General features: G+C 35.8%; 2 protein-coding genes across 4 annotated transcripts; one reads left to right on the top strand and one right to left on the bottom strand.

The window, feature by feature from the left end:
- The first annotated feature begins 696 nt into the window (after positions 1-696).
- On the top strand, positions 697-6,978 carry LOC123316329 (UPF0047 protein YjbQ). Of its 2 annotated transcripts, XM_044902347.1 has the most exons (4): positions 699-1,066; positions 1,723-1,859; positions 2,082-2,267; positions 6,743-6,978. In XM_044902347.1, the coding sequence occupies exons 1-4, from the start codon at positions 907-909 to the stop codon at positions 6,800-6,802; spliced, it is 543 nt and encodes a 180-aa protein (XP_044758282.1). In that variant the 5' UTR covers positions 699-906; the 3' UTR covers positions 6,803-6,978. The 2 variants fall into 2 exon arrangements, with proteins under 2 accessions (XP_044758283.1, XP_044758282.1); XM_044902348.1 differs by lacking the exon at positions 6,743-6,978 and having other exon boundaries at positions 697-1,066; positions 2,082-3,266.
- Positions 6,913-23,484, bottom strand: LOC123316328 (paramyosin, long form). 2 transcript variants are annotated; one of them, XM_044902346.1, is made up of 7 exons: positions 23,358-23,484; positions 22,496-22,610; positions 15,077-15,410; positions 12,882-13,239; positions 10,920-11,400; positions 10,648-10,864; positions 6,913-7,226 (listed from the first exon to the last, which is right to left on the bottom strand). In XM_044902346.1, the coding sequence occupies exons 2-7, from the start codon at positions 22,594-22,596 to the stop codon at positions 6,990-6,992; spliced, it is 1,728 nt and encodes a 575-aa protein (XP_044758281.1). In that variant the 5' UTR covers positions 22,597-22,610; positions 23,358-23,484; the 3' UTR covers positions 6,913-6,989. The 2 variants fall into 2 exon arrangements, with proteins under 2 accessions (XP_044758281.1, XP_044758280.1); XM_044902345.1 differs by lacking the exon at positions 23,358-23,484 and having other exon boundaries at positions 22,496-22,691.
- Positions 23,485-23,530: the final 46 nt, after the last annotated feature.

The raw sequence follows: 23,530 nt of genomic DNA, 5'->3' as shown, positions 1-23,530 counted from the left end.
AGTCCAGATATTTTCAAAAATAAAGTTCAGTGGTATTCTAGCTCTTTTAAGCAAGTTTTAGATGGATAGCAAGCAAGATTTGGATAGGTAGTCTCTGGATTGATGAATCTTGTTTTTTAACGATTTACCGACTCATTTTTGTATAGATGTTGATTCACTTTGAAATGACTGAGTAATCGAATGTATATATGGAACTTATAAACCAAACTTTCAAATTGTCATAAGCAAAGAGTATGAAGTACTGTATGTTTGTAACAAATTTTCACGATTATGGATCAACGAAACATTAAAATAATGCAAATATGAATGTTTTCTACTTGTTGTAGCAGCGGACGGGGTATGTATATGGTTCAATGTTAAGATACTAGGTACTGTTACATGTGCATAAAGAAACTAATCTCTGATAAGTTAGTGTGTGATATGTAATGTGCCTTCTGTATTTAGTAAAAGTGAAAGAAGACTACGCCACTGGTAACGGAATTGAATAATTTGCGTGATTCAGATGGAGTACTGTTTAGCCATATAAGTGAATGTGTTCGCCAATTCAATAGAAAAAGTCTTTCTTCCGCTCTTAATCATCGATTATGAAAGGAAGATAATTTATTAATGCCGAAACCTTGATAGTTTCGATTTGGACATGTTCAAAAGGCGCGGGAATAAGACGCTCCCTGTCGAACATTACCGATCGTCGCCGAGGTGTCAGAAACGAACCGCTCGACTGCGGCAAGTATACTGCAATTTTTTGTTTCATTCTGGAACTCTTTAAAAAAATTCCACATGATTTGCTCATGATAATAATGAATTTAGTGAGAATTGAAAGTGATCAGAAGGAGTATCGTTGTTTCTGTTTGTGAGTGTAAAAACTAATCGTCCAAACTGGCGACCGACAGTGATAGTAAGTCAAACATGGCTTCTTCGGCCAGAATTATCCAAAGTAGTTCGGCATGGTTTCAAAAAAAGATAAATTTGAGACCACAACACAGGGGGGTACATCTGGTCACCGAGGAGATCCTGAGACAGGTTCCTGAGTTGTCCCAGTTTGCCATGGGATTGTGTCATGTGCAAAGTGAGTTGGACCGCATGCAATTGTTTCATACTGCAAAAATTTGACAGTGACTTTCCTTTAACTTCGAGAGAACTTGATAGCATGGGGGCCGAAAGAGGCTTTTCTAAAGTAGGGCTCCAAACTTTTTTTTATTGGATAAAATTCCCAAACCCGATTCGAAAATTTCTTAAATTTGCCATTCATCTCTTTTACTACATCTATGAGGTTTTCATTCATTTGATGCATTTTGCAACCAATGAACTCATGACCTGGTCTTTCAAGGTTATTCATTTATCGGTTTTTTTCTGGAAGGTTTTCGTTTGTGCTTTGGAAATATATTACTTATCAATCTTCTGATCCAACCAAAACAAATGCGTAACACCTAAATCACCCTTTCCTCAAATCATTCGTATTCCTATCAAATTGTTAAATTTTCACGTCATATTCATGCAGTTGTATATGTATTTTTATCAAAAAGTTCGTATTTTAAGAATCTCGGCCGTTCCATTGAAGATTTGGCATTGTATTATCTCCATTCAGTAAAAAAGTAGTTGACTGTCATTTCCAGAATTGACATGGTACTCCTATTTTGTGAATTGTTTTTCGCGATTTATATATTTATGTACTTTCCCTGGCAATTTGGGATCTTAACTTGAAGTTTCGTTTTTTTTTTCCAGTCCTTCATACTAGTGCCAGCTTAGCCCTTAATGAGAGTTGGGATCCCGATGTACGAGATGATATGGAGATGATGTTGAATAAAATAGTTCCTGAGGGTTTGCCTTACAGACATTCTTGTGAAGGTCCAGATGACATGGTAAGTTTGTTGTTGGTTGATTTCAAGAAGACTTTCCTGAATATAATTTTGAAACACCAACCAAACTTCTTGTTCAATGCAAAACAGTTTTTGACTGTTGGGGTAAATTTTCAATAACAAAATATCAATTGAGAGGACCAGTACAGTTAAAAAAAAATTATATTCTGCTTTTTGCACACTTTTGCAGAAAATATTAATTTGAGAGATACATTTTTTTTCCAGCCAGCTCATGTGAAAGCATGCTTTCTTGGCTCATCCCTTAGCATACCAATCACAGAAGGTAAACTTAATCTTGGCACTTGGCAGGGTATTTGGCTCTGCGAGCACAGGGATCATGCAGGATCTAGGAAACTGCTTATCACTCTGAATGGATGTCTGAGAGATGCAACATGCACACCCTTGTCCCCTGTAAGTCCGATGGCTAGTACAAGCAGTTAGGGAAAACACTCGGGTCACTCACTGTCCAAACATTGAGTGGCTCGAGTGCCTTGGCCAAATACATCCAGTTCGTTTTTACTTTTCGGTTACAAAGGTGTACGCACAGAGACTCAAAAAAATATACTTACGACAATATGTACATAAATGTACATTGTATAAAAATGATTCTGTTGTTTAAATGTAGTGTGAGAGGTTTTACTTTAATTTTGATCGTTCAAGAGTGCCATCTGTGCGAATCATTCAGTGAAGATTTCTTCTGATTTATTTGGAGGTGTCATCGGTTTTGATTGATATGCGACGTTGGTATGTCTGGTTTTGTTTTATTTGTTATCTAGTGGAAGGAGTTTATCGTGGATTTATGCTCAATTGGATATCTCTAGGTGGTTGAAAAAGAAAAATCTGTGTCTTTCATTTTCTCAACATAAATAAGCAGTAAAAATTGAAGTAAATATTCAATAAAAGACCAAGGTTTGTAACATTGCAGTTACTAATCATGACTTCCAAGAAATTCAGTTTTTTCTTTGAAAAACTCAATAAGTGTGCAAAGTTTGATAAAGTTTACTTCACTTCTATAGGACACTAACAAATTGTCAAAATCGTCTGTTGCTGTTAGTAACCATGGGGCAGACAGATTGTTGTAAAAGATTTCCTGCCTTACGGTACCAACGGCAACCAAAGATTTTTACAATGGTTAGAATGCCAATTGAAATAAACTGAAATGAATGAAGGTAAAATGGCTTTCTACCAATTCACATATCGTTTTGTCACCACAAATCTGAGAAGACCCGGAAGTTCAGATACAAGCATGACCTTCATTCATTTCAAAAAGGTTATTCATGACAATAATTGTCTTTGTTACACTAGATTCTTCTATTCAAGGGAAATGAGAGATTTCCAAATGGTGCTAAATAAAAGGGTTTGTTTGTTTGTCATTCTGTAAATAAATACATTACGGGTTGTATATACATATATTGTGTGTTGTTAAGGACTGATGGTTGTCTTCCTTTCTCCCAAAGTAGCAATATTCATTCCATTCAGTGAAATTTCCTTATTCCGTTCTTTGCAAGCATTCCAACAAATTTTCCCCTTCTCTTTCGATGATATAACAAGAATTAATTTTGCAAGCAAGCAAAGTTTATGTGAAACAGGGTAGAAAATTCTGTCCTATTTGAATTGAATTTGTTTGTATCATATTTATATTAAATTTGCGAAGAATGCATTGGTCCTAGTCGGAAATCCATGAGGAAGATTGATGTACGATGTAAGTATGTGTAATTTTAACTTCCTTTTCTCTGAAATCAGTAATTTGTGTGGAAAATCTCGTATTTATTGATATATTTATGTGATATAAAGACTGGTGAAACATGGATTAAATGTTTTTGGTCACTTTAGATGTTGGGCACTTTGTTATTGTTCACTTTTTACATTTCTTATTCAAACTTACGGCCAATAAACATCAATTTGAACATCAAATTTTATTTTTAAAGGCGATTTTTTTTTTCCAATAACCATTTTCACAATGATTCCATTTAAAAATTGTGGTTTCTTATACTGGTGATCGTGGAATGGTAGTTATGAGCAGAAAGGATTGTACGTCCATATTTTGTTGTCTATCATAACTGATATCCTTAAATAATTGTTGAGTTTTACTATGTAAATAGTTCTTCGTTTTTTATCCTTTTCAAGAAATCCTGCATTAGAATATCAAAATGTCACAAATCGTAATAGGTGATGGCCAGTGTAATCAATTCAGACAATACAAAGTTGTATGTTTAAAACTTAAATGATCGTTTGTATACATAACTAGAGTTTTAGATGTACTTTAGGTGGATTTTGTGTTGTTGATATTGTTTGAATTGAATATAACATAGATTGTCACATCAGAAATGCAAGTTGTTGATGATATAATGAATATTTTAGGATATTTACAAACAATTTTTTAGGTTAGATAAGGCAAATTGATTAATGCAATACTTAATTGATGACCAAATGACAAGGTCTAGCATTTTCATTTGATTATGAATATTTTTGGTGAAAAATGACTAAAAATTGAGACAACTGAAGAAAATTGGGAAGTTCCATTTTGTCAAATCACAAATATTTTGTTTCCTCTGTGTCAATGATATTTCCTTTATTTCAGAGCAAATAGGTTGATTTCAAAGTTGTCTTTCATCTCGTTCATTGAATTCGTTAATTTCTCTGCATCAAGAATCTAAAACAATTGTTTTTTCCTTTGAAGAATTCTTGAAGTTATTATGGGTCACAATTGCCTTGTTGAACTAACAAGGCCTCTGGAAAGGTATCTGTTTTTGCAGATCCAACAATTTGGCACTCTAACAAATTATCGAAATCGTTGGTTCATGTATGTCAGGCAAAGCGTTTCTTAGTACCAGTGTGCAAAGTTCGCCTGCAATCGACGATTTTGACAATAAGTTAGTGTTATTTAACCTTATTTGAAAATAATAAAAACTGATCCTCTATGTTTGCTGAAAAACTGAGAGAATTTTTCACCTATCCGTCCTGATACAAAAAAAAATATCGATGTGAAAAGACATGCTTTTGCGATTTGGCAAACTTAACGGTAATTTATCACAAGATGTGTTCCTAGAAATTTCCATTGATGCATCCATCGTAATTTTTTGTAATTTTTCAATCATGCTGTAGATTCGATTTGTGTAAAGACAAGGGGTGAAATCTTCTCAACACACGAATGGAATAATCAATTGCTGTTTCCAAAACTGTGGCTGGTTTTCGGACGAATTTCTCCTGAAAATAGTATATTTTGATCTTTGAAACTTTTCCATTTGTGTAATTTTGCGAAGATGTTGACCTTCTGTGTTACCTCTTGTAACTTTTCGTACAAAAGGGCGTAGGTCGGCAGTTTTCAAGAGGTACTTGCCGGAACTCATTTTACCCTTCTGTCCAAATGGTTCTTGCTAGGTGCAGTTCAGTTTTTTCATAGGACACTGCCACTAATTGCAAACTTGTAAATAATGGTTTTTGATTGGTTCTTCGTTTGTTCATAGATTAAATTGTAGTTCATTCAGTGCTATTGCAAGAACAAATTCAGTTGCTAGAATTAGAAAGGTGAGCTCTACTCCAGAATAAATGACAAATGCAGTTATTTCAATGGTTCTTTCTATTTCACTTTTTCGGTCTACATCGATACATTGTTGGTTTCAATTGAAAAAAGCAGTTTTAGTATGTAACATTAGGTTTTTGAAGGATATCCAGTGAACCATTAATCTATGAATAAATTCGTGTGAAACCGATCGTGTGTATGTACTAAGTACCAATTTTGTGGGTATGGAGACTTTAAGATATGTAGGGGTGGCTGATTTGCAGCCAGTCTTGCATTGTATAATGTACCTAGACGCATAATTTGCATAAAATAAAATTAATACCATATATGTTGCTGGTTTGATTTGTATTAGTTGGATATTTCGTTATTTGATGGTGTCATAAGTTGAATTTTTACGTGTATTTATTTCTCGTTGATTCATTATGTATGTATTCAATTGCTGTTGGGTTGTGTTTCGGAAATATATCATGAAGAGGAAACGGCAAGAGAAGACGTATTTCCTAAGAATCTTTCAGACGTCGTTATTATGAAACTTCCAGAAATATTGTTGACAAGAGGCTGAATGAAAAGCAGAAGCATTGAAATAAGCTTATTCTCGTCTGAAAATCTGAAGCAGTGAACACGAAGAATGAAGAGTTTGAGAAAATAGGTTATGAATTACTGATATCGATGAAATTTGAAAAAAAAAAACATCCTAGAAGATATGTGACATTACAATCATTACAAAAACACAAAAATCAGCAGCTTTCAAGAAGTGATCAAGAATGGAAGATGCAAATAATGAATTGATTGTTATATAATCCAAGGAAAGAAAGAAATCCTTGACCTCATCTATAAAAACTGATATCATTAATTGCACGTATATACCTATAAAAGATTTCAATTGAAAAAAAAAACGAATCACCGGAAAATTATTCTTTTAGTGGATATTGCGCGAAACACCTTGTTCGTTTGAATTGTCCGAAATTTATTGTAATATGGGCAACCGAAAATGGAAAAATTTGGAATGATTCAGTCTTTTTGAATGATGTATTCTCATGAGATTGGCCTTATAGGTTGACAATTTTCCCTACTCAAGGTTTTTGAGCAGGCTTGTTTCTCTTATTGATGTTTGTGATGTTCGTACTAGTTAACCAAGGTATGTCAGTCAAAATGTGTTGATTACGTTAATAATAATTCGTTAGACTATTTTCAACTAACTTTGGATGGGCACATGAATGACGATTTGATTGTTGTGCTTACGAATTTTTCAGTTTCAGGATTCCAGTTCAGTTTCGTGAAGGTTACAATCACTAACTTATAATTTAATTGTGGACATCCACGTCTTTGCATCCTGTTAATTCTTTTAATTCAATTTTTTCAGACGCTCACAACTTCTGATTTGGACAGGAGCTGTTGCGCGGAACCACCAAAAGAGAAATGAGAAAACTCAATCGGTATGTCCCCATATAAAAAAGGTGTATATGTGGTATTGGTTGAGGTGTTTATGGTTATTTTTGTTTTAAGTTTCTTTTATTTTTACTATGAAACATGAAAATATAATGCTTTATTGAAAAATATGTTAATTCTATCGTATAAATACAAAGAGTTTTTGTCAGATCCATCTGAGATTATTTCTTAGCTGGATTCACGTATGGCTCCTCTTCTCCCTCGTCTATTTTGTGTGGTCCGGGACCGGGATCTTTCACTTTATCCTGCACCGCGTTCAGAGTTCCCTTGATCTCGTCCAGGGATTTTGAGAGGCCTGTCTTGATCTGATTGAATTCGTGAGAAACCAACATCAGTTTCCCCATGAGGAAGTTCAGATTTTCGTCCAGTTCTGTTATTTTTGTTGTCACCTTTATTACCTGTCAAGGGGGTTATATAAGTGCTTTTAAACTCGAAATCGTCTATCGAGTATTTATAGTGATGTAAGAAAATATCGTTAGCCATACACGAACGTTCAAACTAACGGACTTACCTGGAGTTCGCATCTTATAGTTGGGGAGCCGAAGAGGGAAATTCGGGATTTACTCGAGCGTGTCAGATTAATATAAGGGGAGATACCTTGGACCCTGTAGAGTACCTCTACCAAAAATTAGACCTGTATATAGGGGGAATTGTCTAGGACAGCCTGTCAGAATAGTAAAAAAAAAGGATCATTGTACATACTCGAGCGTGTCAGATTAAGATATATGTGGTTAATTACATGTTGAAAAGTATATATTCTCTTAATCTGACAATTTAAGCTTGTCGAAAATGTGTGGGAGGGCGCCAAAGATGCAAAAATAAAACACATTCTCGAGCGCGGTGGCGTTTTTTCTTATTTTGAAGCTAATGATTCAAGAATAACGGAAAAAATATAATCTGACGGTTTTAGCAAGCCGAAACAATAAAAATTGGCCATAAAGGTCACAAAAATCAGTTTTTTCGAATTATCTCCTCCCCTGGGCTTCAAATCTTTTTCGCATTCATTATAAAAGTTGTAGAGCATAACATTTTCTACAAATTTTCTCCTTAGCAATTTTTTCTACGTTCAAACGTTTTTGAGATATATGGCGATTAATGTGAGGTGTTTAGCGATACATGCTGAAGCGAAAATTCACTCGTTGGAAAATTCTAAGGTTCAGTCATAGACTAATTTCGAAATTGTCATCATAAAAATACCTTGTCATTTTGACAATTGGATGAATGTAGATTAGACTGGGATTCTACATTGACCTTGCCCTTTCTCATGTGTGGCTAAGCTCCTCGCCCTTATCGCCTTCTAACTCGAGAACGGTTGAGAGTATGTAAAATTGCTTCAGACAAAAGTTGTGTAGAATTTTATTATCTACAACTTTCAAAATGAATACAAAAACGATTAGATCGAATGATAAGTATCTTTCATAAAACGATTAAAGGTACAGGCAGGGGAATATTCGAAAAAACAGCATTTTTATCATCTTCAAAGTGTCAGATTAAGAAAACCCCCTGATTAGTGTCAGATTAATGGGTCAACACGTCTACAACACCGAGATTAACCATCTGTATGAAAATCTGACACGCTCGAGTATGTACAAGTATGTAACGATGTAACGCTGTGACCTTGCGTCACTTCTAAATTGTCAGTCCCTTGGAAAGTAGCTTCCTTTGGGTCTAATTAACATATCTTTCAAAAATCTGACACGCTGTAAAAATTTTTTTTTAATCATTTTCAACCCTTCCGTACGGCTAGTCCCACCGCGCAAACTGTCAGATAAGCATGAATTCAATATCAGAGACACGTAGGGCATATACAGTATCTTAATCTGACACGCTCGAGTATGTACAGGGTGGGCAAAATTCGTTGTCTACTGAAGGGATCTCGAGAACTATAGCAGCTAGAAGAAAACGGACGACACATTCTCGAGCTCTTTTTTCTTGACTAATCCAAAACTGAAAACAGATCCAGCCTAACGCTCATAGATTTTGAGTTATGAACGAAAATTGAGAAATTGTCATTTTCAATGAAGCTGAATAACTCGCTTATTTGAACTCGTATTCGAAATCCGTTGTTACATTCTACAGGCACTTTTTTATGAAGAATTCGAATATGATATCATAAAATTTTTTCATTCAGTCATTTTCGAGATACGACAGAGATTTCCTATTTTTCAAATGTAAACTATAGTTGAAAGTTCTCTCATTCTGCTGCAATTTTTTTGCTGATTTCAAAAATGTATCATATGTCGCTATTCACATGAATATAACATAAGAAAAAAAATTCAATATTTTTCCTGCTTTTCGATTCACTGTTGAATTTTTAGTAGGCTAGCGTAACCATAGCGACCGTTGAGAATGCATTATGGTTTGTTAACTCCACATAATTCTATGTGAACTCAACCTTGTGTGATAGGAATCACAGACTGTCGAATAATTATTTCTTTTATATATCGAGATCGATATCCTTTAAAAGAGGGTAAAAGACTTTCGTCTGATTATTAAAGAAGAAAATTTATTCAATTATCGTCTTTCAATTCATGAAAGAAACTTGAAGAGTCAGTAAAATAAATAAAATACGAAAGCTATCTATAATAATGATTTTTACAAAAGTAAGATGAAAAATAGGTACATCTGTCCACGGTAGTATTCGATTCGAATTGAGAACCATCGTAAGATAAGCATGCCAAACATCGCGAGAACAAACGATAGCAAATTAATCATCGAAATATTTATTCAGCAATCCGTGATTTCAATCATAGAGGCTCAGGTTCACAAAATATAATGCATATTCAACGGTTGCTATGGTTACGCCAGCCTTCTAAAAATTCAACAGTGAATCGAAAAGCAGGAAAAAGTATTATATTTTTTTCTTGTGTTATATTGATGTGAATAGCAACATATGATACATTTTTGAAATCAGCAAAAAAATTGCAGCAGAATGAGAGAACTTTCAACTATAGTTTACATTTGAAAAATCGAAAATCTCTGTCGTATCTCGAAAATGACTGGATGAAAAAATTTAATGATATCATATTCGAATTCCTCATAAAAAAGTGCCTGTAGAATGTAACAACGGATTTCGAATTCGAGTTCAAATAAGCGAGATATTCAACTTCATTGAAAATGACAATTTATCAATTTTCGTTCATAACTCAAAATCTATGACCGTTAGGCTGGATCTGTTTTCAGATTTAGAATAGTAAGAAAAAAAGACATCGAGAATGTGTCATCCGTTTTCTTCTAGCTGCTATAATTCTCGAGATCCCCTCAGTAGACAACGAATTTTGCCCACCCTGTACACCTGACGATATTTTTTTACATCATTGAGACCCTGCAGACGCTTTCCCCACCGCTGAAAGTACATACATCATAGAACCTTTTTTCTTTCTACCATCTAATCTTCAAAATCTACTAGGTCTCTACGACGCTCGGGTAAATCCCGATTTAGCATCGTCGGCTCCCCAACTATTACAGCTTGAGGTCCTTGAAAAGAACCTCTAAGAGACCGAGAGTGCTTTTACTAATTTAGGCTAAGTGTGAACTTAAAACTAATTAGAATGCGAGTTCAATGTCGGTATTTTTTCTCTGTGGCTTCGAAAAAATTGATGGAAGTAATGAAGTACATATCTCACAGCCAAGCCTGTGGCATAACGAAAGGAATTTTCACAACGTCCTTTTGTGTCAAGTTTCCTTATGTCAATGTTAAAATAAGGAAGTCTTCACTTATTGTTTGTACAATACCCTTTGTGGCCATCAAAACAAGTGTATTTTTGGGTAGCAATGGATTGTTCGTGTTTGGCTAACCGTTGGGACTGTTACTCTCACCTTTCCTTTAATGTTATCAATACTGTTCGCCGAACCATTGACGTATGCGTCAGTTTGGTTTTGTAATTTCGTCAGGACGTCTGCGTTCGCATTCATCTTCTGGTGCATTATGCCTATTTGCCTCCACACTTGGTCGATTTCGTCTCCTAGTTTGTGGGTTAGGTTGGTCAGTGCGCCGTTTTCATCGTCCAACAGGGATTGCTCGAAGACGTCAAACCTGAAACGATCGAGGCTTGTTTGATGTTAATCTCGAGCAAGTTCATATACCTCACCTCTCGGCTACCGTACTCGCTATATCGTTGGTAGCGGACTTCATGAGCTGTCCCATCTCCCCGAGAATCTGATGGACGCCATACTCGAGCCTTCGCTTTGTGTCGAAGACGTTCTCCGCCGTCTTGACCATCACCTCGTCTATTTTCTTCATGGATTGCACGCTGTTCTTGATTTCCTCGTAGCTGTCTCCGAATTCCGATCCCAAAGTTCCGGTTATGTTGACCAACTCGTCGATCGATTTCGCCAGGTCTTGGTGGCCCTTGACGAGCTCAGTCTTGACGGCGCTCGCCTTGGACTCGATGTTTTCGATTATGGCTTTGGCGTTGGCCTCCGTGCTTTTGTTGATTTCTTCGAAGCGGTCGTTGGTGTTGTTCTTTATCTTTTCTAAATCTTCATTCTGCGGCAGGGTGTCGAGCTTTTTCGAGACGTTTTGTAGGTCGGACAGGAGGTCGTGAAGGTGCTGCTTCTGCTCTGTGAGCTCTGAAAGTGATAGTTGATTTACTGAGTGGTTGTATCAAGAATTTATTGGTTTGTTTTCTTATTCAAGTCTAGCAATATTTCACCGCGCAAAATTGTCAGGGCATTGTCTTGGTTGCCGTGGCTATTCATTGGCCAACAATTACTTTTGCTTTTGGTCAACCAAAAAATTGGTTGTTCTGCAGCACATGGTTAGAAACCGCCCTGTATGAAGCAGAAGAAAAAAATGATGTGATTTCGAACATTTTCGTAATGTTTTGGTACAGTGTACACTACAAATAATAAGACGGATGACCTTATTTTTCCGATTAGAATAATGAAAGACTACTTTATTACCTTGCCTCTTTAGTTCTATCAACAAAACGTGAACAAAGTACGCTTTTTTCATACCCTATATCTCCTCAGAATTTATGCATATTTGACCCCAAATTTTTTCACGAAATATTAATGTTTTCTGACGCCTTCAGCGAAGACCCTGTACAGGGTGGGCAAATTTCGAAGTTTTAGCACTACAGCTTTTAAACCAGTGGAGAAAGACAAAATCTGATATCCCATTCTCGTTTTCTTTTTCTGAGAAACTAACAAGAGTAGTAGTCATTTTTGGCCACCTTCTTTTGTTTTCGAGTTATAAGCGAAAATTGGAAAAATGGCGATTTCGAAATAAATTTATATCTCCGCTAATACTGATGATAGAGCTCTGAAATTAAAACATAACACAGTCACTTTTTTGAGAAGAATCCGGTGGCGTGCTTGCCTTTTTAGCAGGATTTTTAATTACGAAGCTATGACTCAAAGTTATGTTTTTTTTTTAATGGAAACACTAGATTTCTGTGCAATTTTTTGAAAGCTTAATTTTTACTGATTTCAAAAATATATAACATCATATGATTTGTATCAATATAAATAATAGAAAAGGGTCAAAAACCTTTTTTCTCAATATTTCTATGGTTTCAACTTTGGACGAGCATAGAAAAATAGAGCTTCCTATAACAAGAGCAGTCTCCTTCCGGCAATGTTATTCTTTCTATGCTTTTTACCACTTTTCACAAAACTCGAATCTTGGAGAAATTGAGTAAGAACTCAGTGAAAATTAATCTTTCAAAAAATTGCACAGAAATCTAGTGTTTCCATTAAAAAAAATCATAACTTTGAGTCATAGCTTCGTAATTAAAAATCCTACTAAAAAGGCAAGCACGCCACCGGATTCTTAAAAAAGTGCCTGTGTTATGTTTTAATTTCAGAGCTCTATCATCAGTATTAGCGGAGATATAAATTTATTTCGAAATCGCCATTTTTCCAATTTTTGCTTATAACTCGAAAACAAAAGAAAGTGGCCAAAAATGACTACTACTCTTGTTAGTTTCTCAGAAAAAGAGAACGAGAATGGGATATCAGATTTTGTCTATCTTCTCTGGTTTAAAAACTGTAGTGCTAAAACATCGAAATTTGCCCACCCTGTACACTCTCATATTCTGTGTACTCACCGATTGTTATATTCGTCTGCCAATTATTCTGCTCCTTAAGCTGCCCCTGATCTGCCTTGCAGTTATTCGTGAATTCGTCCAGTTTCTTCACGTACTTCTTCAGTATATTTTCTTCGTTGTCGATCTTATTCTCGAACTTGTTGAGCGTCTCATTCGCCCTTTTATTCAATTCGGCGCACGTTTCTTTTTTAGATTTGACATCTTTCAGTTCCTTTTCCACTTTCGAGATTGATTCGTGTATGCCGACGACTTTCTTTTCGATGTTTTGTTTGAAACCTTCGAGGTCTTGCTTCGTGATCTCCGGTTTTGGGGGGGCCGCTGGAGTTGGCGGTTTCGCCTTTTTCATCTGTTCTGCAAGCTAATATTTTAAGTTTAGTTCAGGTTTCGAGATCAAAACAGAAGGTAGAACCGGTCAAAATGAAGCGTTTCACCAAAAATCACCTATACAAAACTTTCAAAATGACAAAGTTGAAAAAAATAATGAAATTGATTACTGAAATAGATCCTAATAAGACCCTATAGACCGTTTGTTAGCTGAATTATCGCAAAGCAGTGGGAAAAAACTTATCTCCTGATTCGACCATGTGGTTTCGTTTAGGATATTGGCTTGTTCGATATTTACGTGGTAATGAAAATGGAAACTTAGGATTGCCGAATTGTTTTCATTATTTATTAGTAATTTACACGATTTTATGAAATGGCTCATTTTCAAACCAACTGACAGAAGAGACTTAGGACACAAGTGTAAAACATAGAATAATATTCAAAATCTCACCATTATAATTCGTCTAAATTATTCACGAATTTTTTCACAATGGGCATCACAATCGTCTTGTCCGAACATTCCAACAATCGTTAAAATGGGATGAAATGGGGAAACATCATAGCTCTTTTTCAACATAACTAAGATAAGCATTTTCAAGAAACTGCCTCGATATTCTACATTTTTCTTTCACCCTAAATTGCACGATACAACAATTATGATTCTCTCAATAGTGACCTGATGCATCTAATCCCATGAACTTGGTACTGAACCATTCATTGACCAGCCATATGTTTATGTTTTGTTTCGTTTTTGCGATGCCGGAGTCACCTTCCACAGTCCCGTACTTGAAATTCAATGAAATTTTTTCGAACTTCTAGGGGTTGTATCTCAGCCATCTTGGATATTTTAAATAAACAATTTGTGGTTAAACGACTTATTTTGATAAGTTCTACCTTCTGTCAAAAAACGCCTCACCTTTGAAACACCCCGTATTTTAACAGTTAATTCTTGTGGTCGAAAGAAACACTTTTCCTTCACCATTTTTTTCCGAATCGTCTCTGTTTAAAAGATACAGGCGGTTGAAAAACTATAAAAATAAAGGTCATTTTTGGTTCTATCAAACAAACGGTTCTATCAAATGAAATGAATTTGGGAATATAGTTTTTCATTTATTTCTTGAATCTTTTTCGAACACAATATATCACCCCCGTCTTCCAGTTTTCTCATTATGATCATTACGAACCATAAAAATACCAAAAATAAAAGAATCTAACTCTTAAAACTAAGTTGGACTATCTACTTAATATTTGAACGTTTTATAAAATTGAGGTATTCTTCATATTTTGTCGTATAATGCTCCGTTTTCAAGTAATTTGATGTTCAAAATTAAAAAAATCTGTGAATTTTGTAAAATTAGGTGCTTAGCTGAATACAACTCTGTTTAAAATATCCACTGATGTGTAGTGCCACAGATTTAGCTTGTTATTATAAAGGGAATTTTGTTTCTCCAGGGGTGGCATAGCTCATTATGAAAACTGAAAATGGTTATATCTTTTTATCAGAGCCAAATCGGAAAAAAGAGTTTCTTTTGACATCAAGAATCTACTGTTAAAATATTTGTACGAGTCAAAGACTAACCCTGTATAATGGGCGTTAAGGTGAACTTATTTTGGTACAAACCAATTATATATAGAAAGGAGGCCCAATAGGAGATCGAAAGTACTCGGGGCACCTCAAGTGTTACCACAGCTACAGCCTACGACAAACGTAGCAACAGCCTAAATAGATTTCTGCGGCGTAGCTGTCATTAGATTAGGCGGTGCCGTGCAATTAATTCAAATAAGCTGGACCTTGCCACCCAAAACGTCACAATCTTCCTATCGGCTTTTAAATGAATCGTGTCTCCTTTCTATACCTTCTCTTTACGAACCTCTGCAAGAATATCCTTCTTCAGTTCATCCACAATTTGGGGCAGAAGGTTCTTCTTCAAATCATCGACTGCCTCGTATGTTCTTACGGCCATCAGTCGCTCCCTTTCATCTTTCTCCATCAGTATCGTTTCTACCTCGGCCAACCTCTCGTCTAGTCTGGCGAATGCCCCTTTGAAATGGTCCCACGTTTTCATCCTCCTGTCTATGGAGATGAGACCTCTTTTGAGCGTTTCACCCAAGCCTTTCTCCCTGTACTCGTGCCTTTCCAGCTTGTCTTCTGTGGCCCTTATCACGTTAACAATCTGCAGTATCGCATCTCTGATGTCGTTATTTCTGAAATTATCGATTAGAATTAATAATGAATTCATATTAATTAGAAGAATGATCAGAGACTAGGAATTAGGACCACTATTGTTTTTTTGCGAGGAGGCCCATTCTCTTGGAGATGAACTTTTAATTTAATTATTGGCCACAATGTATTTGGAACCGCGTGTTTGAAAACTCAGTGATTTTTGTATGACCTCATTATGGGATAAAAAGAATTATTTTTAGGAGTGAAATTCAGGGGGCTACAACTCCGAAAGAGGGGGCTTAATGGCAAAAATAAAAAAATAGGGATCTCCTAATTCTGTTCCTTCAATCTCGAGGCACCCTCTATACGCAGTGGAATTGTATGGTGGTATTCCTCTAGGGAGAAATGGATAAACTATTTCTCACAAAAACAGTGCATGTTGCATGTGCAATATTGAAAGGTACACCATACTTCACGTATATTTAAATCTTGTACAAATAATACACTGCGCGAAAAAATTAACGCACATTATGGAAATCTAAAATTTATTCTACAACTGAAGGTGTTCTCAATGATAATGATTTTTATCAGAATATGCATGCATAAGCATGCATATGTCCACTTTCAACGGTTTTCTTCAATACAGATGTTTTTTCCCAGCAGGAATAAAAAAAGATGATATTATCTTGAATGTATTGGCTCCATTATAAAATCAGTTGTTCTCGATCAATTCTAGTGATCAATAGTTTTTCTTTCGTTTGATTTTCTACACTCGATCGCTATTCAACGCGAACCACGCAATTTGACCCAAGAGGAAGGTGCCCAAGCGGTAGTTTTGCGAGAAGAAGGGTGGACATACACAAGAATTGCAGAAAGGTTTGGAGTTTCCCATACAAGTGTGTCCAGAATGTTGCAGCGATTCAGGGAGACAGGTATGAATGTCCGAAGACCAGTACAGGGTAGACCAAGGGTAACAACTGCCATTCAAGAACGTTACTTGAGAGTTTCTTCGTTGAGACAACGGTTTGCAACCGCTCGCCTCCTTTGAATTCAGCTTGAGCAAACTCATGAGGTGCAAATTAGCACTCAGACAATAATAAATCGCCACAGAGAATATTATTTAAGGCCTCGTGTCGCGGCAAGAGGCCCAGCTCTTACCCCAGCCCATCGAAGGGCGCGTTTGGATTTTGCGAGAGAGCATATCCATTGGGAAGAGGCCGATTGGGAAAGAGTTCTCTTCACAGATGAGTCTAGATTCTGCCTCTACCATTGTGATCGACGTTCCCTTGTATACAGACGTCCACATGAAAGATATGCTCAGTGCAATTTCCTGAATACTACTGGTTTCGGGGGAGGATCGATTATGGTATGGGGTGGAATATCTTTGAGTGCTCGCACAGACCTAGTGGTCGTTGATAATGGAGCTATGAATGCTGATAAGTATATAAGGAACATTCTTGAAGAGCATGTAGTGCCATTTGCCCCATACATTGGTGAAAATTTTATTTTTATGGACGATAATGCCAGACCCCATCGTGCGCGCATCGTTCAGGAGTACCTTGAAGAGGTTGAAGTCTCTCGAATGGAATGGCCAGCAAGAAGTCCAGATCTCAATCCGATTAAGCAGGTTTGGGAAAACCTCAATAGAAGGCTGAGAAGTTCAGAAAATCATCCAGCTACTCTTAATGACTTAGGAATCCAACTCGGAGAAATCTGGGAAGGATTAGATCAGAACATTTTAAGATCATTCATTTTGAGTATGATCCGTCGTTGCCGAGCTGTAATTAACGCAAGGGGTGGAAATACCAAGTATTAAATCACTTATCAGCATTTCAGTATTTTGAAAATTGTTCATTTCTCTTCTTTCACATAAGATTCGGTGAAATCCTGAATTTTTCTTCCATATAATGTGTCTTGTTTCGTTCAAAACCTTCCCGAGAGAACATAAAAAATAAGTTATAAAGTCAATGTAGAGTTAACTTTCATTAAAATTGAGATTTTCAGAATGTGCGTTAATTTTTTTGCGCAGTGTTATTCAATATGATGGCAATTGTATGCGAGTAGAATACTCTTCTTTATCCACCACCAAAAAGATTATTTCTTGAATAACGTCGCGTAAAACACAAGAGATAAATGAATGTTTGGTAGACGAACAGAGCTTTTTGAATGTCATAATGCTCAAGGAAACTCATTATGCATCGATGATGTATAAAACGTTTAATCGCTACTTCAAATCTTGCGATGTTATTGATACACCCTTCAAAGGATAGGACCTTCTATGGTTATAAAAGACCTTTGTGGGTAGAGGAGTGCATGTTAACGTTGCTGTTATTATGTATGTTCTTCTCCTTGAACGATTTTGCGAAATTGCAAATGATGCATTTGCATAGCTTTACCTACCGCGTATGGAGAGAATGCTAGTTCCAGTGTATCTGGCTATTATGGGCCAGACCGGTCGACAACACTCAAGGTGTTTAGTGATGCGGCATCGCTACCACTAATGGTACCGCCGTCAGTGTTATTTTTTTCATGTAAAAATCTCAAGCTGGGTGGTATCATGCTCGGGGTCGCTCCTGTAATTCTATATGTAACAGTAAGTTGGAATGGAAACAGATGTTTCTACTCTCGTAAAATGTCCCCTTTCAATCTGCTACCCCTTTCGCACAGAACAGACCCCCTTGACTTACTTTATGCCCTTTCGGTCACAATCATCCTCTTTCACATGTGTAGAGACGCTGAGATTTCTCTTTAGAATGTCTGGTAGATGACTGACTTTGATATGACGATATTGACAATGCTCCCTTTGAAACCGAGCAAAATGTGTTGAGACCAATGGAGAGAAACTGAATTTGAGCGAAAATAATTGAATTCTAATGAAAAAAAATGGATTTAAATATCCAGTTCAGTTATGTCGAAATCAAGTATCGAATGTGAAATTCTCACAAAATTTCAAACCGCAACACCATTTCCTTGTGTAATATTTAGAAAATCGCTTATATTTCGGGTTAGTTATTTCAGAAAACATTGAATGACCGATTGACAGATTGGTCAATTTAATCTCAGATATGGTCATTTAAAATTTAGTGGATTGTTGAACATTGGTTTAACTCAATAAGAAGTTGCTGACAGTCTCTGTGTTTCAAGTGTTCGTAGAGCGTGAAATCGCTACTCTGCTCATGGAAGTATTCATTATACTCATTTGTGTGGAAGAGCAAGAGCTACAACCGTCGACAAGGTCGGCTAATGCGCACAGCTTCTACACAGCATCACGAATTTATAGCTCATTTCTGTAAACAATCCGAAATAGGTTGCATAGTTTCAATATGAGGATCAGAAGATTCGCTTGGCAACGGTATACAGAGCGCTTTCAAAGGTGAGGCTATTTTTGACAGAAGGTTGAAGACGTCCAAATAAGTCATTTCACCAAAAATTGTCTATATCTATATTAATAAAAGAGGATCTATGGTTTACTTCAAAATGCTTTATTGTTCAAACGATCGCACCAAATTGGACAATTCTTTTTTTGTTGTGTTTATTATTGTTAGGGCAAGGTTTATATAACAAAATATTCCCAAAAAAAATTGTACAGAACAGAAAAAAAAGCATTCCTTTTTCTTACGACCAATCGAGCAATCATAGAGTACTTATAGGTTTTCGACATTTGGACAAAAAGTTAAGTTATATCGAGTAAATCGAAAATTTAAAATGATGAGTTCGTTATTATTATCTACCCTAGAAATAATTTAAATGGCAAAACTAGGTTTGCCGGGTCAGCTAGTTGAATATAAAATATTCAAGATGACTGAGCTACTACCCCTAGAAGTTCGACAAAATTTCAGTAAATTTCGAGTACGAGACTGTGGAAGGCCACTCTAGCATCGGAAAAAGGAAACAAAACATCAACATGTGGCTGGACAATGTGTACAGTACATCCGAGTCTATCTGATTAGTTACATCAAGTCACTTGAAAATATTGTATTGTGCGATTTGGGTTGCGTTCACAAACTTACTCAGAGCTCTGATTACCCGAAGCGTTCACAAACGTACTTTTAGTTCCTCAGTATGCTCTCTGAGCATGACCATACTCATACTCTACTCTCGGAATAAGTTTATGAACACACCCTTAGGGTAACAACACTCCTGAAAATTGAGACAGTTTATTGAAAGTGCTTATGTTGACAAGGTGCTATTATTGTTGCCCTATTTCATCCTATTTTCACGACGATTGTTGGAGGGTTCGAAAGAGAAGAAGATTGTGTTGTTGTGTTGACCATTGTGAAAAATTTTGTGAATAATTCTGACAAATTTTTGAATTGATTGAGATTTTGAACTAATATTCTATTTTTTTCAACACTGGTCCTAAGTATTTTTCTATCACTTGGTATCGAAATTAGCCATTTCATGAAACTGTAAGGCCCGGTTGTTCAGTACAGGATTAAGCCGAGATTTAAGTTGATCCTAGACAAACGTGATAGAATTCAACCAACGGAAATGTCAAAATTTATCTAGGATTAACTTTAATCCTGCACTGAACAACCGGGCCTAAGTTATTACATAATGAGCAAAATTCGGCAATCCTAAGTTTTCTTTTTCATTCGTGCTCATCAAAAATACGAATTGAAATGACGGTTTTTTCTGGAAAACTTATTGCCTCCTTTCAACGTTTTTACGTTTAGAAGTACCAAAAACAGTCAAAATCAGGCAGTTTGGGATACCCTGTACCAAAGATTATAGAGTAATATAGAGTAACTCTATAATCTTTGCCCTGTACATGGCACAGTGTCATTGGCGCAAACTTCTATATGAACACTCGAACCTATATATGTCAGATCTAATCTCGAGGTTCTTGAGCGCCAGGCACTTCTTTCTCAATTGGCCGCCTCAATTGAGCGTTCTAATTGAAACTAACAGATGAAAAAACGCACATTCTAAGCAAGTGCCTCTGGTGTAGTCTTCTGAGATGTTGAATGTGCGATAATATAAAACTGCATTTCGGACTCGAGTGCTGACCGTATTTTTGTTTTGATCCAGATGCGTTATAAATAACCAAGGTTCATTTACCCCCCCGTACCGTTATTGCAGAGATTGTAAATTTGAAATATTTCATTGTATATGTGCATCCGAGATTTGGCGATAGACATAACAAACTGTCGATGTGCCAAATTAGATGTGGGTACTTTCGTATTTTGGTATCGATATTTCTGCGGCTATCACGCACGCATGTATTGGCCGTGTGGGACGGAACCGCGAAGGCTGAAATGTTTAAAGAAAAAGACAAAAAGCTATCGATATGCTGCAACACAAAGTGTGAAATTCCAATTTGTGAAAACTTTCAAACACTGAAAAACCGTAGGAATGTATGCTATAGTTTTTCGTAATGATTTAAAATATGCATGTACACATTCAAGAATTCTACAATATACAGGGTATCCCAAATTGCTTGATTTTGGCTGTTTCTGGTACTTCTAGACTAGATAGGTAAAAATATTGAGAGGAGTCCTGTGCTCGATTTTCGTGAGAAGTCCATAACTGAAAACCGTTTCACGATATCTTCATCTGTCTTGAAGATATAACCAAATTTTGATATTTTGTCTATTTCGAAAATGTGCCGTATCTTCTTTATTCAAGAAAATATCTGAAAACGATAAAAACTTTCTACAGGCACTTTTTCATTGGAAATGAAAACAACTTTTTTTTTCATCTCTTGTACTAAGGGTGGAAAAAAAACAACTTCGGTATTTTAAATACGAACGCATTCTTTTTTTGGCCTCATATCATATTACTTCAAGGCAAAATCACAATTTTAGTAAAATTTGCATATTTGTTAGGATTCTATGAAACCATTGACCTCAAAATTGTCCACTCCCAATAAATCTCCATCTCTATGATACGAATTGAAACTTTCCGGGGTGCAAATGAATAGTTGCGAAAAAATTTAAGTAATGAAAATAGTGTGGCTCTTTCATAAACAAATTTCTGAGCAGTCCCTGCTTGGATTCAGATTCCTGGAATTTATGGCAGCAAAAAGGCATAAAAAATTGTTGGTGATGTTCCCCAAGGAACTTTTCTCCTTACACATTTTATACCATTGAAAAATTTATATTTGATAGCTTGAATTATTTTGAACAAATAAGGTATCTTATGAATTCTTGCCAAAAGTAACAGATTTCGAAAAAAAATATCAATATGAAAGACACACTATTCATTTACTGCTTCTATTAACCAATACAGTTTTTGAAAAAAAAATTATCAATATGTCTATTCATCTACTGCCTCTGTTGGTTATCGCAAAAAATTTCAATATACTGAAATAGCATCGTGGTCATCCTTTCAAATGTAGTGTCATAATTTTTTCTGTTATTATAAAAAATAACATTCAAATCAACAAAAGTAGTTCGTTTCTACGAATATCTTTCATAAATTAACCCAACCAGAGTAACAATTCGTACCAAATCAATATGTGATAAACTATCTTAAGGCCAGTAGAATAAGACAAAAATTCAAAATAAACATTTCTACGGCATAATATCATAAATCAAATAATATCATTCTAATGTGAGAAACTGATGAGATAAAATTGTTCTCAGTCGTGTAATTATCTAATTATTGATATGATGAGCTCTCGGGTCCAATACTGAACTGGATTCAGCTAAATTAAGCCTTGTGAGAACATCATTCATGAAAATAATACTATAGGAAAAGTTTCCTGAACAGCATCCACCCTTTTGGTTTTTATTGGGAGTATCAAAAATACTCTGGAGCTTATGGCCACAGTCGATTGATTTCGAGGGTTGAAAATTGTTAGTTGAGTAGTAATAAACATCGATTTTCCTTATCTCCTATCAAATGAAGATTTTTTCTCTATAAAAATCAATTAGCTCGGATCGTCCATCATCCTAGAGGAGCTAAGCAAGTCCCCTTCCTCCCATTGAATCCACCTACTAATTTTTCCTGTTTCGATATTCCTCTACTGAACTCTTATCCGAAAATCCACTTTTAACTAGCATTAAAATAAAGGGAAGATTCTTAATTGAATGAGCATTTCAACCCAGCTCTCCTATCGAAATCGGTTATATTGAGAAAAATATCTGAAAAAAATCGAACCTGATGGATGAACATTACTTACGTAACTGTAGGTCTGACAGGTTGTGGTACACCTTGGGTAAGTTCCGTTAATACTATCACAACAAGCACGATCGGGAATACTGCACAACGGTAAGTTTTCATCGTGAAATTTTCGTCTGTAACAAACAAACAAATCTTCATTCAACCATCCACAGGAGACAATGTTTTGGCCAACACCCGATAAGCTACTGATTCAAATTTTCAGTTTCTTCATTGATACGGAATATCTTTGATAAACACGACATTTGACCTGGCGAATACGGACAAGATGGGATTCGTGGATTGTGTACTTCCATTTTCTTGAATTACGAGTATTCTTGTTTGTAGATTGTTAGGCGAGTGATCTGCTAAACAGAAAGGCAAATCGGTGCCGCCAAAGATATGGTTTTTCAATCTCAGAGGGCACATTCTGGGGAAAATGTCACTTCAAATAGTATTTTCCATACAGTAAGGTCTAGATTTTCAACTTTTCTCACTTTAGTAAAATGAAAAAGTTTTATTTATCCTTTATGTATTGGAGAATAGGCCTTTCGGATAATTTGAGCGTCAAATCAACGAAAGGTATAAAACTGAGCGCCACAGATAATATTCTCCCCTACATCGTGTGAAGAATTATCGTTATTCTTGAAAACGATTGAACAAAAAAAGTAGTCGATTCTCTTCTAAAAAAATTTATTTCATTATCTCTAATCATAAACCAAAATCTTTCACCGAAGCCTCAACAGAAATCAATTTCAAATTGTAATCGAGCGAAAATAAAATTCTTACGTTCATCTGGAAATTTCAATTGATCATTTTTTTCCGTTGAACCTATATGGGAAAGGCACATAATCTATTGAAACAGTAAAAGTTGATTCACTAACCTGCCGAAACTTTATTATTTCAATCATACAACTTCTGTAGCACAACTGGTGAAATTCCTTCCTCCAGGAGGCCAGAAGGAATGGAAAGATTGTTTGGGTGAGATTTATAAGAACATCTCGAAATTACATTTCAAAAATAGCACTAAAAGGAATTGTCCATCTTTCGGTACTTC

Source organism: Coccinella septempunctata, chromosome 7, assembly GCF_907165205.1.
Source record: "Coccinella septempunctata chromosome 7, icCocSept1.1, whole genome shotgun sequence".
NCBI lineage: Eukaryota > Metazoa > Arthropoda > Insecta > Coleoptera > Coccinellidae > Coccinella > Coccinella septempunctata.
The sequence above is the reverse complement of the archived record's forward strand: the minus strand, read 5'-3'. Positions and strand labels throughout refer to the sequence as shown.